The sequence below is a fragment of the Lepus europaeus genome, chromosome 14 (assembly GCF_033115175.1).
Source record: "Lepus europaeus isolate LE1 chromosome 14, mLepTim1.pri, whole genome shotgun sequence".
Lineage (NCBI taxonomy): Eukaryota > Metazoa > Chordata > Mammalia > Lagomorpha > Leporidae > Lepus > Lepus europaeus.
In genome coordinates, this window is record NC_084840.1 from 68,454,280 (window position 1) to 68,471,787 (window position 17,508).

The following is a 17,508-nucleotide window of genomic DNA, read 5'->3' on the forward strand; positions in this document are numbered from 1 at the left end:
GACAACAATAAACCTCCAAAAAACAAGGAGTTTAGTAGATTGAAATTATTTTCAAAGAATCGAACATAAAGTTTGGAGCTGAAAAATATGAGTGAAATGAAAATGTAATAAAGAGCATCAACAGTAGAAGTGATCAAACAGAAGAATCTGACCTGAAAGAAACACGACTTGAAAATGATGAGGAAAGGGGCCGGTGCTGTAGCGCAGTGGGTTAACTCGCTGGCCTGCAGTGCCAGCACCCCATGTGGGTGCCAGTTTGGGGCCCAGCTGCTCCACTTCCAATCCAGCTCTCTGCTACGGCCTGGGAAAGCAGTAGAAGGTGGTCCAAGTCCTTGGGCCCCTGCACCTGCATGGGAGACCCGGAAGAAGCTCCTGGCTCCGGATTGGCGCAGCTCTGGCCATTGCGGCCAATTAGGGAGTGACCCATTGGATGGAAGACGTCCCCCCACCCCGTCTCTCCTCTCTGTGTAACTCTGACTTTCAAATAAATAAATAAATCTTTAAAAAAAATGATGAGGAAAAATAATAATGATCAAAAAAGAATGTAAAAAACTTTAGAATTTATGGGATAGCAACAGAAGGGAAAATATTCTAATTGCAGAAATTAAAGAAGAGACAAAGGAGCACAAGGTTTATTTAAAAAAATAATAGCAGAAAACTGCAAATCTGGGGAAAGATAAAAATACCCAGGTACAGGAGGGTCAAAGGTCTCACATCAGATCCAGTCCAAACATGAATACATAATCAGGTTAAAAAAAAAATCAAAGACAATGAGGTCATCCAGAAGGCAGAAAAAGAGACCTCTCACCTGTAAGGAAGCTCAAATAAGGACAGTGCATTTCTAACCAGAAACCTTACAAGCCAGGAGAAAGTGGGATGATAGCTTCAAAATGCTGGAGGAAAAACAGTGCCAGGCAAGCATACTTTAGCTAGCAAAGTTGTCCGTCAGAAATCAGAGACAGGGACTCCCAGACAGACAAAAGCAGATGAATTTAATCAGTACCAGACCTGTCTTACAAGAAATGCTAAAAGAATTTAACAGACATAACTATTAAAACTAATAGCTATATAGTTTGTTAAGGGATACATATTAGAAAAAGATATAAAATAAGCAAAACCCACAGTAGATAACACAAAAGATAAAAAGAAATAAAAGCATACCACTAGAGAAAATAATCACAAAGGAAGAAAGAAAAGATTTATTAAACCAGAATACAATGAACAAAACAACAGAAGTCCTTACCTATCAATAGTTACATACAATGTAAATGGATTAAATTCTCCAAAATACAGAAAGGCTGAATGGATTTTTAAAAAGACCCAACTATAAACTGCCTACAAGAGAGACTTGCTACACCTTTTTAAGATTTATTTATTTGGAATAAAGAGTTACACAGAGAGAGAAGGAAAGACAGAGAGAGAAGGAAAGGCAGAGAGAGAGCAAGACAGAGGTCTTTTATCCACTGGTTCACTCCCCAGATGGCCGCGACAGTTGGTGCTGTGCCAATCTGAAGCCAGGATCCAGGTGCTTCTTCCGGGTCCCCATACGGGTGCAGGGACCCAGGGGCACAGGCCATCTTCTACTGCTTTCCCAGGCCATAGCAGAGAGTTGGACTGGAAGTGGAGCAGCCGAGACTTGAACTGGCACCCATATGGGATCCCTGCACTGCAGGTGGCAGCTTTACCTGCTATGCCACAGTGCCAGGCCCTTGCTACACCTTTAAGAACACACACAGACCAAAATTGAAGAAATGGAAAAGCATAGTCCATGTAATGGAAAAAAAAGGGAGCAGGTGCAGCTACATCTATACCAGATAAAGGAAACTAACTCAAACACTACAAAACAAGACACAGTCTATACTTAATGACATAGAGGTCAATTCATCAAGAAGATGTAACAACTGTAAATATATATGCACTCAATATTGGGGCACCCAAATATATAGAGAAAATATTAATAGAGCTGAAAGAAATAGCCTGCAGGACAATAATAGTAGAGGACTCCTGTGCTCTCAATGATGGAAAAATCATCCAGACAGAAAATCATTAAGGAAACTTAAACTACATTTTAGACCAAATAGACCTAAAGGACAGAAACAAAAATTTCATCTAACGGCAGCACAGTACACATCATTCTCAAGTGCACGTAGCAAATTCTCCAGGATAGATCATACACTGGCTGGCAAAACAAGTCTTACTTGAACAAGGAAGACTGGAATCCTATCAAGTATCTTTTCTAATCACAGTGAATCTACAAATCATTAACAAGAAGAATTCAGGAGAATTCCCAAATACATGAAAATTAAACAACATGTTCCTGAACAATCAGTGAGTTGAAGAAATTAAAAAAAAAAAACTTAAAAATATCTTGAGACAAACCAAAATGAACATACAACATACCAAAACTTAAGAGATGCAACAAAAAACAATTCTAAGAGAGAAGTTTATGGTAATAGACATCCACATCAAAAAAGAAGAACGAACCCAAGAAGCAACCTAATGTTACCTCAATGAACTACAAAAAAGAACAAAGCCCAAATTTAGTAAAAGGAACAAAATCATAAAGAACAGAAATAAATGAGACTAGAAAAACAATGAACGAATTGAGTTGACTTTTAAAGATAAACTCAACTGAGAAACCTTTAGCTAGACTAAGAAAAAAACAAAGAAAAATAAAATCAGGAATGAAAGAGAAGACATTACAACTGACACCACAGAAATACAAAGGACCACAAAGTTCCTAACTGCTACTAACAATTATATGCCAACTACTTGGAAAGCCTGGAAGGAACGGTGGACTTCACTGCTGGATGTTACTAAACATTTAAAGAGCTTATACCAGTCCTTCAATAAACCACTTTAAAACAAAATTGAAGAGGCGGCCACACTTCTGTAATCATTTTATGTGGCCAACAGTATTCTGGTACCAAAGTCACACAAGGATGCTACAAGGAAAGAAAATTACAAGCCAAAATCCTTGAAGAACAGAGATGTAAAAAAACCTCAACAAAAAATCCTAAATGGGATTTAACAGCACATTAAAAGGATTAATCATTCACCATAATCAAATGGAATTTATCCCAGGGAGTCAAGCCTGGTGTAACATCCCAAATCTGTAAATGAGATACACATTAACAGAAAATGAAAAAGTCTCACTATCATCTCAATAGATGCAGAAAAGGCATTTAATAAAAGCATCTTTTCATGATTAAAAAAAATAGAAACTCAACAAATTTGGTTTAAGAAAAATATACTGGGACCGGTGATGTGGCACAGAAGGTTAAGCCACCGCCTGCAATGCCAGCATCCCATATGAGCACCGGGTCATGTCCCACCTGCTCCACTTCTTATCCAGCTCCCTGATAATGCACCAAAGATGGCCCAGGTGCTTGGGCCCCTGCACCCACATGGGAGTCCTAGAAGCAGCTACGGGTTCCTGTCTTTAGCCTGGCCCTGCCCCAGCCGCTGTGGCCATTTGGGGAGTGAATTGATGAATGGAAGCTCTAACTCAGATTTTCAAATTAATTAATTAATTAATTTTTAAAAAATATGCTTCAACACAGTAAAGGCCATATAGGACAAACCAACAGCCAGTGTCACACTTCACGGAGAAAGGTTGAAAGTTTTCCCTTTAAAATAAGGAACAAGACGAGGCTGCCCACTCTAATTATGTCTATTCAACTTAGTACTGGAAGTCCTGGCCACAACAGTTAGGCAAAAGAGAGAAACCTAAGGCAAACACGAAAGGAAGAAGTTGAATTTTCCCTATTTGCAACAGCATGGTGTTACATATATAGAAAATCCAAAAGACTCCACCAAAAAGCTATTAGAATAAATGAACAGCAGCTTGATGATATAAATATTTGTAGTTTCTATGCACTAACCACAAATTATCTGAAAAAAATCAAGAAAACAATCTCATTTGTAATAGTTCCCCAAAAAAATTTACTAACACATTTCATCAAAGAGGTAAGAGAACACTGAAAACTGTAGGACAGAAATGAAAGAAATCAAAGAAGACACAAGTAAATGAAGAGATACACTCTGTGCGTGGTTTGGAAAAATTAAGCACAGCCCTCGTATGCAGGTTCCGTATCTGTGGATTCAACCAAACATGGATCAAAAATATTTTTAAAAAATGAAAATTAAAAGCAATACAGTATAACTATTCTCATTTACATTGAACTAAGTATTATAAATAATCTGGAGGTGATTTCAAGCATATGGCAGGATGTGCATAGGTTATATGCAAAAACTACCATTTTAGGTCAGAGGCTTGGGCATCCATCCACTCATGGTGTTCACTGTGGCTCTGGAACAAATCTCTTGCAGATACTGAGGAACAATTGCATTGTTAAAATGTCCTTACTAAGCAAAGCAATCTACAGATTCTGTGCCATCTCAATAAATAAATAAATAAAAAACAAAATACTTCCAATGATATTTTTTCACAGAAATAGGAAAAAATTCCTAAAATTCATATAGAACCATAGAAGACTCCTAATAGCCAAAGTAATCTTGAGAAGAACAAAGTTGGGAGACATCACACCACCTGACTTCAAAATACACTACAAATCCTTAGTATTCAAAGCAGCGTGATATTGGCAAACAAACCAACCAGTCAACCTGGTTACACTGACCAATAGAGCAGAATGAAGAGCCCAGAAATAAATCCACGTGTACTGATTTTCAACTACGGTACCAATTCTCTTCAATAAATGATGACAGGAAAACTAGATATCCACACACAGAATAATTAAATTAGACTCTCATCTCCTTCCAATTTATCAACTCAAAATGAATTAAAGGCTTCAAAGTAAGACCTGAAACTGTAAAATTGGTAGAAGAAAACAGAGGGAGTTAATTTCTATAATGATGTTTTTGGGCAGATTTTTGCCCCTGGTCCCAATTATAGCAACAAAGGAGAAAACAGAGAAATGGGGCTACGTGAAACCGAGAAGCTCCAGCATATTCAAGGAGAAAACAGTGCGAAGGCACAACCAATTAAATGGGAGAAAATATTTATAAATCATACAGTTGATCAGGGTTAACTTCCAAAGCAAGAAAAGAATAATTTTAAAGTACCCAATTAAAAAATGGTCAACAAGAGGCCAGTGCTGTGGCATACTGGGATAAGCCTCCAACTGCAGTGGCAGCATCCCATATGAGAGTAGGTCCATGTCCCGCTAATCCCCTACTGATCCAGCTGTCTGTTGTGGCCTGGGAAAACAGTAGAAGATGGCCCAAGTGCTGAGGCCTCTGCACGCGTGTGGGAGACCCAGAAGAAGCTCCTGGCTTCGGATCAGCCCAGCTCCGACCATTGTGTCCATTTGGGGAGTGAACCAGCAGATGGAAGACCTTTCTGTCTCTAAAATAAATAACATCTTTTTAAAAAATGGACAATGAATCTGAACAGACATAAATGGCCCATATTTTAAAGTGCTCAGCATCACTAATCATCAGGGAAATGCAAATCATAACCATTAGGAGATATCATTTCACACCTGTTACTATGGCTACCATGAAAAAAGACAAGAGGTAATCAATGTTGGCAAAGGTGTGGAGATATGGGGCACTTGTATGTTTGGTAGGAATATAATCAGTACAGCCATTATGGAAGGCAGTATGGAAGAGCCTCCTGAAGTTGCAAATAGAGCGACCACATGGCCCTGCAATCCACTACAGGATATGTATCCCAAGAACATGCAACCCAGGTGTTGAGGGAATCTCTGTGCTCCCCTGTTCATTGCAGCATGATCCACCACGGCCAAGATAGGACATTTACCTCGGTGTGCATCAGGAGATGAATGGACAGAGTAAATGTGGTGTATACCCACAGTGCACTCAGCCTTTAAACAAGTGAAGTCTTGTTTTGGAGCTGGTAGGACGTGACGCTGAGTGAAACACGCAAAGACAACCACTGCATGGTCTCACTGAGACGTGGGATCCAAAACAAGGGGAACTCAGAGCAGGGAGCAGAACGGTGGGTACGAGAGGTTGTGAAGGAAGAAGTGTAGAATACTAGGGTGACGCGGTTAAAGGATGTAAAACTTCAGTTAGATGGGAATCAGTCTGGGAAATCTGTATGTCATTGAGATTACAATGAATAACGATGAAATATACAAATATTGATATTGGTATTGTATACTCTGAGAGTAGATTTTAAGTGTTTTCAGCCCCAGAAAAAGTGTATGAGATAATGCAGACATTAACTCAATTTAGCTATTTGAAATAATGCATACTTCAAAACATCATGGTGTGCCCCCAAATTTTCACTCATCAATATAAACAAATATTTTCAAAATTAAAAAGAACATTTAAAGGAAACACATGCCAGTAAGAGCAAAACGAGAGTTGCTGTTGAGCGGTGAGATTACAGGTGACTATTTTTTGGTAGTCTCTGATTTTTTTTTTTTTTTTGACAGGTAGAGGGGACAGTGAGAGAGAGACAGAGAGAAAGGTCTTCCTTTTTGCCGTTGGTTCACCCTCCAATGGCCGTCGCTGTAGGCGCACCGCGCTCATCCAAAGGCAGGAGCCAGGTGCTTCTCCTGGTCTCCCATGGGGTGCAGGGCCCAAGGACTTGGGCCATCCTCCACTGCACTCCCTGGCCACAGCAGAGAGCTGGCCTGGAAGAGGGGCAACTGGGATAGGATCGGTGCCCCGACTGGGACTAGAACCTGGTGTGCCAGCGCCGCAAGGCGGAGGATTAGCCTAGTGAGCCACGGCGCCGGCGGTAGTCTCTGATTTTTTAAAACTACATAGCATATAATAGCTTCATAATTTATCACTGCATTCAACAGTCACTCTTTTGAGACTTTGCTGCGAGTCACATATTACTTGTAAAAAAATCCCGAGAGATCAGGCCATGTTTTTTTTTTTTTTTTAATATTTATTTATTTGAAAGTCAGAGTGACACAGTGAGAGAAGGAGAGGTACAAAAAGAGAGCGAGGTCTTCTATCCGCTGGTTCACTCCCCAGTTGGCTGCAATGGCTGGAGCTTTGCCGATCAGGAGCCAGGAGCCTGGAGCTTCTTCCAGGTCTACCATGCAGGTGCAGGGGCCCAAGGACTTGGACCATCTTCTACTGCTTTCCCAGGCCATAGCAGAGAGCTGGATAGGAAGTGGAACAGCCAGGACTTGAACTGGTGCCCATATGGGATGCTGGCACTGCAGGCGGCAGCTTTACCAGCAATACCACAGTGCCAGCCCCCAGCCATGTTTTAGGGGAGGCAATTAATCATTAATCAAGAGAGGCCGCTCACAGGGTAGAGGGGGAAGCTTCCCAGGAGTTGACCTAGGAAGCAGGATGAGAAACGAGCTTGCTGTGCAGTCATTGACAAGGAAGAGGGGAGAGCCGACTGCTGGAGAGGTGGCTAGGACTGACTCCCTGGTTGTTTATATAATGGGCCAATTAAGGCATATTTAAAATTCTTCTTGCAGATAATATTCATTTTTCATTTGTCACAGGGCCTGCCCGTAACCACGCACTGGTAGGGTTCTGGAACCTGACGCTTTCCGCATATAAATTTTTCCCTGACCATATTATTGAAGCCTTCAAGTTTGCAAGGACATGTGCCAGACCCTAAGCCAGGAAGGACAACCATTGAATTGGCAGAAACACACAGCCCTGCGCTTCGGGATCCATTTGTCATCTGTTGTTTACATGTTTTCCAACAATATTTTTCCTGAGTGAGATATTAACTAAGAAGGAATTCCGGGGCTGAGCCTGGCAGTATGTAATACTAACCACAGTCAACATTCAGTGGCTGGAAGGTACCAAATACCCCTGTGCCTTTCTCACCAAGAATATCAGGGTCTCTACATAGCCAGCAAGTGGCGGAGCCACGTTGGAAGCAAAGCCTCGCTAAACGCAACGTAAGGAAAAGCAGTTGGAGGGTGGTCCCAGCTCGAGGACTACCTGTCTTAGTTCAGTAGCAGGAAAACCCATGGCTGGGCTTGATAAACTCTCCCAAATAAACTTTCAGCTGAGTCAAGCCCGGGATGTGGTGTGGACAAGTCATCAGGCTCTGAGAAGTACACATGAAGCCATTCGCAGCTCATAAATTTCCACCACATTCCCCAGTCGGGGGCGGGAGGCGGGAGGGCTGGGGTTCTCAGCCAGTGGTGCCGATGCCAGCGCACACAGCAGCCATCAGCAGGGAAGGCAGAGCCTAAGCCTTCTCTGCCCTTTTCAGTTGACAATCTGAAGCCTGAACCTTAACTGTCCAACACCTCAAGGCTGTGAAAGGTGTCCGAGGGAAGCAAGCATCACACCAGACATGGTCAGGCTGACTGCTCCGGTGCCAAGGGAGCAGGGGCACAGTGGGCTGATCCTTGTGCCAAGGTGGCCTTGTTGTGGACCTGGTAGCCTGGACCCTTGGTCCATGGGCCAGCAGGACTGCTCCCAGCAGCCTCACTGCTATGTCCTGACATGAGGAGGGGCTGCTCTGAGCTCTTCCTGGAACCCAGGGGTCCACAGGGCAAGGCTCAGCTTAACTTGGCTGATGATCTGCTCTTCCTTGGGACAGCAGCAGTGACCCAAGGCATGGAGCTCAAAGGGCTGATGGGGTGGCTCAGGGCCCCTCACTCTCAGGATGGGACAAGAATCCACACACACCCACCCCATCCTGAGCCCTCACAGCAGCACGCCTTCTGCTAAGTTTGGGGAAGAAGGCTACATCGTCAGATCCTTTCACCTTTCCTTCCCTGTAGCCAGAGATACCATAGAAATGAGCACACACACATCAGAGGGCCAATGGTCACATCTTTACAAAAACCTGAGACTCCAGTGGCCGTGAGTGGTACCTATCACACCCAAGGGCACGCCTGCATCAGCCAGGGCTTCCATCCTCCTGATTTCATGTGACAAGACAGACTTAGCTGACCATGACTGGCTAACTGAGGGCTGGGGTCCCAGAGCAGCTCTGAGTAAACACTCAGAGGCATCAAGCACCGGCAGGTGTCTTCCAGAGGCTGGAACTTAGAGGACGTGACTGTCTTGGGTCACCAACTTGATTGGGGCCCTGCGCTGAGACCAGTGCCCCAACCATGGTGCTGCTGATTCTTAAGTGACTATCTGGTAACTTAAAAAATAAAACATCCTCCTTCCCACATCACCTGGGAGCCTTACTCCACTCACATGGATAGTAGCAGCTAAATGAGGGCTGAGAGAAGCTGTCTTATCCTGGAATTCTGATTTCAGAATCAGCAACCCCTCCCCCACCTCCCCCAACACATGGTCCCTTGGTAGGTCAAGGAACACACCAAGGGCTGAACTCCACATTCCATGGCCTCCTGTTTCCCAGTCTTCACATCACAGACAAAAGAATCTGCTAAACTTGCTGGGAGATGCAGATGGCTGCTCGCTCTCCTAGTCTGTGCTTAATGCTTGCTGGCAAGCTCTGCTATGGATGAGATGTGGAGGAAAACAGACTATAGAGATTTGTCCCACACTGGACCAGTGTGCACATCTGTGTTAACAAGCATTACATCAAAGAGGAAGACATAATATGCAGTGTCTCTGCACTTAGTGGACCAGTGAAGCCCCTTTGGTCTCCACACAAGCATCTCATGACATGAGCGTTCTGTGGCTCCTTCTCTGGGAAACACTAGGCACCGTGTGTTTGTCTGAAGGCAAAGCTTTATGATCTCTATAGCTGCACTTGGTTTATAAACTTCCCTTCCCTCTGATGGCAGGGAGTTCATCCAGGACAGCTCAGTCTTCCTGGTTTTAATCCTGGGCAATTCAGGATTTAAATCCTGGCCAAGAAAGATCCAGCCCTCTTCCGCCTCACTCCCAGTTTGCCCTCTCCAATGGGCCCCAGCTTCTGAAGCATGGTCATTCTCCAAAGTTGATCATGTCTTCTGTAAGCCAGCATCTCCCCTCTAAAATACAGTTCCTTTTCTCATCTGTCCTGCCTCACAACTTTTGTGGGATTTGGTATTGCAATGAAAAAAAAAAAAAATAACCCAGTATTGGAGAGAGGGAGAAGGGGAAAGAGGGGGCGTAGAGAGGTGAGATGCAGGGATCAGAAGGGAAAAGGCACTCATTTCAGGGATCCTCAAGGCCAGTTCTGGCTCTTACCACAACAGGCAGTTAAAGCTAACTTTTCTTGTAGACAGGGCTGCACAAGGATGATGTTGAACCATGCACAGTGTTCAGATAGCTCTGGCTTCTAGCTAATCAAGCTAATCAACCTGATTTCAGTCTTCACCTTCATCCATTTACTAAGTTCTTAATGCTTCCTAGATGCTGGATACAAAGAGAAAGGGATAGAGCCCTGTGCTCCCATAGTCTGGGTGAGAATCCAACTAAACGACAGAGCACAATGTGATAAACTTGACAATGGGATTGGGAAAGATTGTAGGGCTCTGTCCGGAGTTCTATGCAGTTCTATGGGAGAGACCGTCTTCTGCCCATTTTGTCAATGAGAAGACTGAGCTGAGGCAGGTTCACTGACTTCAGCATGGCCTCCACTGTCAGGAGACAGGGCATTTGAGGACGCCAATCCCCATGGACTCTAACAGGTGCCTGGTTATGTAGGCCATTACATCCTTTGAGCCAGGACTTGGTCCTGGTTTTGCTAACCCCTTCCTGTATGTGATGCCCAGCTGCTGCCTCCTTGGCAGTATGAGGAGGAGAGGAACAGGAGCAGCAACTGGGGCCATGCCCAGCCAGGCAAGGTAGAGGCGGCCCTTGAGGTTCTGAAGCAGTGCTGCCCAGTGGAAAGCAAACTCCCGCCTGACCCCAGGATCCTCCCTTACTCTCCACTAGCCTCGCCTTTTGACCATCACAAGTCTAGGGTCTATGCTTTTGCTTCATTGGGCTCCTAGCCTGGGGAGACCAGCTCCTTTGACTTTGGGTGAAGCCAAAAACCGAAAAAAAAAAACACCTGCTGCCAAGTCAAACACAGTCATAGACATCTCTGGCTGCTCCTCCAGAGAGTCCTCAAAAGAACTCCCCTGTCGTCATTTCCAGCAGCTCTGGGTGTCGTCCAGGCTCGCCCTGCAGAGTCATTTAGGAAACCATCATGCATGAATGCAGCTCTCCCACCCACTTCCTTACACACTTCTGTTTATGGAAAGAGCCAGAGAGAAGTGCAGAGGTCTTGGGTGGAGGCCCACAGGCTCATCAACTGCCCCAGAGTCCCCTGATCAGACAGACAATGCAGGACTCCTGTTTGCCCCCTACTACGTGAGAAAACACAGTGCGGGGCACACTTCTGAGAATGGATGACCGGTGGCATGGCCGGAGCAATCCCCTGCACTGTGCTTCTCCACACTGAGAGCTGATGTTTTGGAGGCAAGCACAGGTGCTGGAGAGCTGATCTTCCCAGTGTTGTTGGGGAAAGCGTTTTAGAAATGGGTGGCAAGTCCTGCTGGGGAGAGCTGTTTAGTTAACACCCACATAGATGCTTGAAGTTGGCAGCAGTCTATCGAGATGGAGCTAAAAGGACCCTTGATGAGGATCCCTGAGAGCTCAGGTTATGAGCCGGCAGCCCAAAGCCGCCATCACAAATCAGTGATGCAAAGTGTTATGCAAGGAGTGAGGTTCGGGCAGTGAAATCCTTGAGTGTCTTCCATCCCTTGGCCATCCCTACTTTGTTGCCCCCTGATCTATCCATCTGTCAGTGGCTGCCTTTCCACCTCTATTAGCCTTGAGCCCCTCTTGAATGCAGGGTTCAAAACTGTTATGCTGTAGAGGACCAGGTAACAAGTATGCCAGGCTTTGTGGCATACTGTCACTGTCACAACTGCTCAGCTCTGCCACCGTGGCACAAAAGCTACCATCGACTATTTATAAACACACGAGGGTAGCTGTAGTCTACCAAAACTGTATTCACAAAAACAGGTGGTGGGCCAGGTCTGGGCCACTGGTCATAGTTTGTTGACCGCCACCCTAGATCTTTCTCTTTTTTCCTTCATTCTTAAGAACACTAACAAAGTGTTTAAAAGACAAGCCAATTGTCTGTGTTGTTGCTTTTGGACTATCTTTCCCTTATTTTTGTATTCCAGAAAGTACACTCTGTCTTGTCTTAATAGGTGGTTATTTAAATTGAAAGCAGCTGTGAAGGCAAGCATCTTTTCAGTGAGTATCTGGTATCCCTGCTGCCCTCAAAGAGCAACTTTGAGATGTGCCATCTTTTGGTTTAGTCAGATCCAAAGCTTATGGGCATGTTGCAATCGCCCTGGAAAACTGCACCACACAGTGCCGGAAATGTTTCTTGCCGGTATGAATGAACACATGGCAGCTGAAATGGCTTGAAAATGACAGAGCTGACTCTAGAGCATACCATGGACCCATTTCCTTAACCTTTCAACATCATCTTGACTGTGGAACTTTCTCATGGCACCCGAACTTCTGGGGGAACCCACAAAGCCAATGAGATGACATTAGGTGGAAGCACAGGTGAGGGACTCTCCAGGGATCTGGCCTGTCATTGGAGAAAGGTCACCCACGAGCCACATTTAGACCACTCCCTCTCACCAGGGCCAAGCACCAATTTCCCCTTTGGCCTGTGGTCACAAGCACAGAGGGTTAACAACTGGTGACCCAACTGTGTACTTCATGGTTAAGTGGAACCACCTGATGCCGCTGCAGTGGAACCAATGTCTGGGAATCATCGTGATCAAAGTAAAGGGGGAAAAAAAATCAGAACAGAAAAATCTAGTCACAGCAGGATTCCATTTTTGCTTAAAACATTTATCTACTTATCTATACCCACAGATACTACACTGGGAAGAATGTATTCAGATGCCAACAGTGCTTATCTCGGTGTAATTACATAGGACTTTAATTCTCTTTTCATTTGGTTCCCTGTGTTTTAGGTTTTTATGCAATCACTTTGTGTTGCTTTTATGTTTTTAGAAGTGTTATTTTTAAAAGATGAGGAAGAATAGATATCCCAGACTAACTTGTGTGTTATTGAACATAAAAGCAGCAAGCTCCCCAGTGACAATCTTCCCATCTGCCCCGAAGCAGGCATCCTGTTGGCTGCATGGAAACTTCCAGAGAAAAATCTGCCACAGAGTGCTGGAGGGCTTGAGCATCTGCCAGGCTGGCGATTTTTCACCCGTGGCTCAGGACAAGCCTGCGTGCTAGGAATCTCTTGCCACAGGGTTGCCCTGTGGGACTTTCTTTTGGGCTCTTCTTCAAAAAAAGGTAGCAGTACCTGTTTCCACTGGGATTGGCTTTCCCCTCTCCTTTCTCAGTTCACTAAAATACACCACACGGCTAAACAAGAGAATAGCATATCTTGATTCTTTTTAAGAGACTGATTTCATCGGATAAGCATTTCAGAGAAAGGAGAGTTTCTTAAGGAAACAGACACATTTCCCCTAGAAATTCTCCCCTTAAGCAAGGTGGCCTTTTCTTCGGAGGGGACAGGACTCAGGAGTCCTGGTATGAATTATTGGCAGGGGCTTCCTTACTGTGTAGCATTAGGCTGCACTCACACAGCCAAGGCACTCCCTGATGGAGGCATAGCCCACTTTGCTGCAGAGAGACTCTGCCCGGTAGGGAGTCCTGGATCGTGGCTTCCTTGTTGATACTGGACAAATAACTAGACTCCTTTAGTGTCTTCTTGCTCCCACTCAAACGGAAGCTGTGAGTACTAGAGAAGAACATACCCACTAAGTAACTCCAGTCACCCAGCCATTCCTCCCAAACTCAACTCTGCTTTGGAACTCGCTGATCCCACCTTAATCATGCCCTCTACAGACACACACACAACTCGACCTCTAACCACTACCAAGTTCACCTTCTGCTCTACCGTGGCTTCAAGTCATTGCCAAGTTCCTCTGCTTCGCTGCGCTGTGTTATTCTTGGAGTTGAAGTTCATCCTGTTATCCTAAGCTCCCCAAAGGCAGGAACAGGTGTCCCCGTGGTCATAGCCATGCCAGTGAAGAGTATTGATGTTTCAGAAAGCACTCTATGAACAAGGGGCACTCAACATCACCATCTTTCTATGTGTTTATCACTTTAAAATGCAGCTTTTAAAGAATGTCATTAAACACGCCTTCCATTCTCCATGGCGTTATGACCTAGCACACTACTGCCTTCCTTCCTAGACTTTGCTTGGACTCTTGGATCCTGTTGAGCTGAGAATCTATTGGAACTTATCAAAACCATGACTTAATGGGAGAGTAAATGGAAAGTGCTTAGCTTAGTTACTTGGCCACATCAAACCTTCAGTAAGGGACATAGATTACATCAATGCATGTGCAGGGAAGTTAATAGTTCTCCTAGGAATTTTTGGGTCCACCTTCTCTTCTGTTGGAGGGGGCAGTGTTGTATGCATGGTCCATCTTGTAACCGTGACACATTCAGGAGCCCAAAGGTCTTGACTAAAATGGCAGGTGCTTTTGGATCACTACACTTGGCTTACAGTTTTCACTGTACAGTAAAATGGCCGGATCAAGAATGTTACAAAGACCAATGTGATCTAAGCCTTAAGGAGCCTGCTGTTTGGCCGGTGCCGTGGCTCACTAGGCTAATCCTCTGCCTGCGGCACCGGCACCCCGGATTCTGTCCTGGTTGCTCCTCTTCCAGTCCAGCTCTCTTCTGTAGCCCGAGAGTGCAGTGGAGGATGGCCCAAGTCCTTGGGCCCTGCACCCGCATGGGAGACCAGGAGAAGCACCTGGCTCCTGGCTTCGGATCAGCACGGTGCACTGGCCACAGCAGCCACTGGGGTAGGGGGGTGAACCAACGAAAGGAAGACCTTTCTCTAACTCTGCCTGTCCAAAAAAAAAAGCCTGCTGTTTGCCAGTTGTACAGACACATGCACACTCCACTCCTCCACAGTGTCAACAGCTACAGGTGCACTCTGCAAACCCTGGAGTGGGGCAGGCTAACTCCAACAGGAGACCCCATAGAAAAGGGACCCACAGAGTGCTTACAAGACTGCCGGACAGAGCTGGGGCTCTAAGGCCCTCCAGGCAGAAGGTAGAGTAGGGGCTGAGAGTCTGAGATGGGAGAAGTACTAGATATGCTGAGGAACAACCTGGACACCGTTTGTTTGGGGGCCTGAAGTGTGCACAGAGAGATCAGCAATCAGACTGCAAATAAGGGCAAGGTGCGGCCATCAGGGCTCAGACCTATATTCTCTGCAGTGACCAGCCCTGACCATTTGCTGTGGACCAGAGCATGGGTCTAAGTACTTGTCAAGTAAAACCCTTGCAACCCTCCCAGCAACTATAGTGATCCCATCACATGGGCAAGGAGATTGAACGTAGCTGTAGGTTCACCAGGCCGAAGACCGAGATGAGAGTTTTCTAGAGAATTCTCCTGGGATCAACACCAGGGGAGGGTAGGGGAGAGGAAGAGGGTGGGAGGGAAGCAGGACAGGGCAGAGGGAAAAGGTGGCCTGTGATGCAGTCTCAAAGGCTGGAACCCACCCCATGGGATGCTGCAAGGCTGGGACAGCCCTTCCGGGATCGTCTGTGTTGTCATGGCAGTCTTGGCTTTTACACCCTTGTGTCAATCTGCCACCAGATACTGGTGCCCCAGAGAAGAGAGTGTGACCTTGGATGGTTCTTGGAAGTCAGGGGCAGTTTGTGGGAAGAGACCCAGCTGAGGGCTGTCAGCCTGCAGCACTCCAGAAGTTGGGAGGACACATCCTTGTGTTCCAAAGGGGGCTCTGGCTGATGAAGCACTGACTCCAGTTCTGGGCTTAGGACACTTGCCCAAGGTCACACAACTCATCCAACAGAAAAAGTGGAACTTGAAACCAGGGCAGCCTGACCTCATGGTCTGGATTTTAACATCACTATTATAATGTCCTGGCGAATTGGCTCCAGGACCCTTACTGCAGATAGTAAAGTCTATGAATGCTCGAGACCCTTATATGAAATGGCACAGTATTTGCATTCAACAACGCATTCTCCCATATGCTTAAAATCACCTCCAGGTCATAGTGCCCTAACACAATGCAAAAGCTATGTAACTAGTTGTTACCCTGTGTTGAGGGACTAACAAGGGGGAAAAAAAGTCTACCTATTCAGTACAGGTGCAACCAAAGGCCTAACTACACAGTGCAAACACTCAAAACAGGTGCCAGAGAGAGGGGGACCCATGGAATGGGGGGAGCTATGACAGGTATGACCACACCTCACTTCATAACATGGATTCAGCCTAGCTCTTGGCACTCTGCAAGTTAAAATTTCACTTTGTGAAACTTTGTGAATTTTTTCCCCAAGTATTTTTGAGCCGAGACATGTTGAATCTGCAAATGCAGGAGTTACACCTAAGGGGGGGGGGGGGGATCAAGGCTCAGGGCTTTCTCTGCATCACTCTAATGTAGAACAGGTGGGGGCAGAGATAGGCAGTGAGAAAATACTTTTATATAGACATAAAATAAGAGATACTAAGATACAGATCTGAAAGAGTAGGGTTGAGGCTCTTAAGTTTAAGAGACAGCTCCTGGGACCCAGCCTTGCTCTTTCTCGGTTTCGAGTTTTAGTCTCGCACATACTCATAGGCACTCCTTGCATAGTGCTATTCGGAACAGCAGTTGAACACTCAGTCCTCCAAAGCCATACAAGTAAGGAAAGCACAAAGAGGGGCTCCGTGTGTATGAGGTCAGGGCGGGACTCACAGCGAGGAGGGCCAGAAGGTCACGGTCAGGGCCCTTCCTTGGTGTGTCCCCACCCTGGGCTGGGGCTGGGGGTAGGAGGCCGTCGGGGGCCGGGGGGCGTCTGTGACTCACCGGCCTCTCCCACCGCGCGGTGTCTCTCCCCAGCTCATGTGCTCCTCGGTGCAGAAGGCCCTGTTTGAGGAAGAGGACCACGTCAAGAAGCTGCAGCAGAAGGTGGCCACGTTGGAGAAGCGGAACAAGCAGCTCCGCGAGCGAGTCAAGAAGGTCAAGCGGTCACTGCGGCAGGCGCGCAAGAACGGCCGCCACCTGGAGCTGGTGAACCAGAAGCTGAATGAGAAGCTGGCCGCGGCCGCCGCGCTGCCGCACATCAACGCCCTGGGGCGGGAGCCCGCGCGCGCCCCCTACCTGCGCGGGTAGCGCAGGTGCACCGGGCTGCGGCGCCCGCCTCGCCTTTCCAGGTGGGAGGTGGGATGGGAGAACGATGGAGCTTTTGTTACGTGCACCTGTTTCAAACCTGGTAGGAATTATTTTATTATGCACTTGGTACGGTCTATTTGGATTAAAAAAAAAAAAAAGCAAATTGACTTTCCCCGTGGGTACTGACCTCGCTGGCCTCCGCCTCCACGCCCTGCTCTTTCCCGCCCTGGCCCCAAACACCTGCCTGGAAGTCCCGAGGCAGCAGGATGCTCGGGGGTGCTCTCTGCTCGCCTGCTTCCTCCCGGGAGCAACGTGGAAGTGCGTTTACTTTAGGCTCTATGTACAAGGTGGCAAGAGGCTCAGCCTTGGTCTCAGCAGAGAATCCGTGTGGTTGTCAGCTCTCAGATCCAGGAAGAGCATGGATCCTGACCAGTGAGCTGCAGTGAGCCCTGGAGCGTCCGCCGGCTTGCCTGCCTCTTTAAAAGGAGGACGCCCAT

The 17,508-nt window shown here is 46.3% G+C and overlaps 1 protein-coding gene across 1 annotated transcript in view; it reads left to right on the forward strand.

Annotated features, from left to right (window-relative positions):
* CCDC3 (coiled-coil domain containing 3) overlaps window positions 1-17,011 on the forward strand; it is a 119,371-nt gene extending 102,360 nt beyond the window's left edge. Inside the window, exon 3 of the mRNA XM_062211418.1 lies at window positions 16,739-17,011. Within this exon, the coding sequence (XP_062067402.1) occupies window positions 16,739-17,011 (273 nt within the window). The remainder of the gene's footprint in view (window positions 1-16,738) is intronic.
* Window positions 17,012-17,508: the final 497 nt, after the last annotated feature.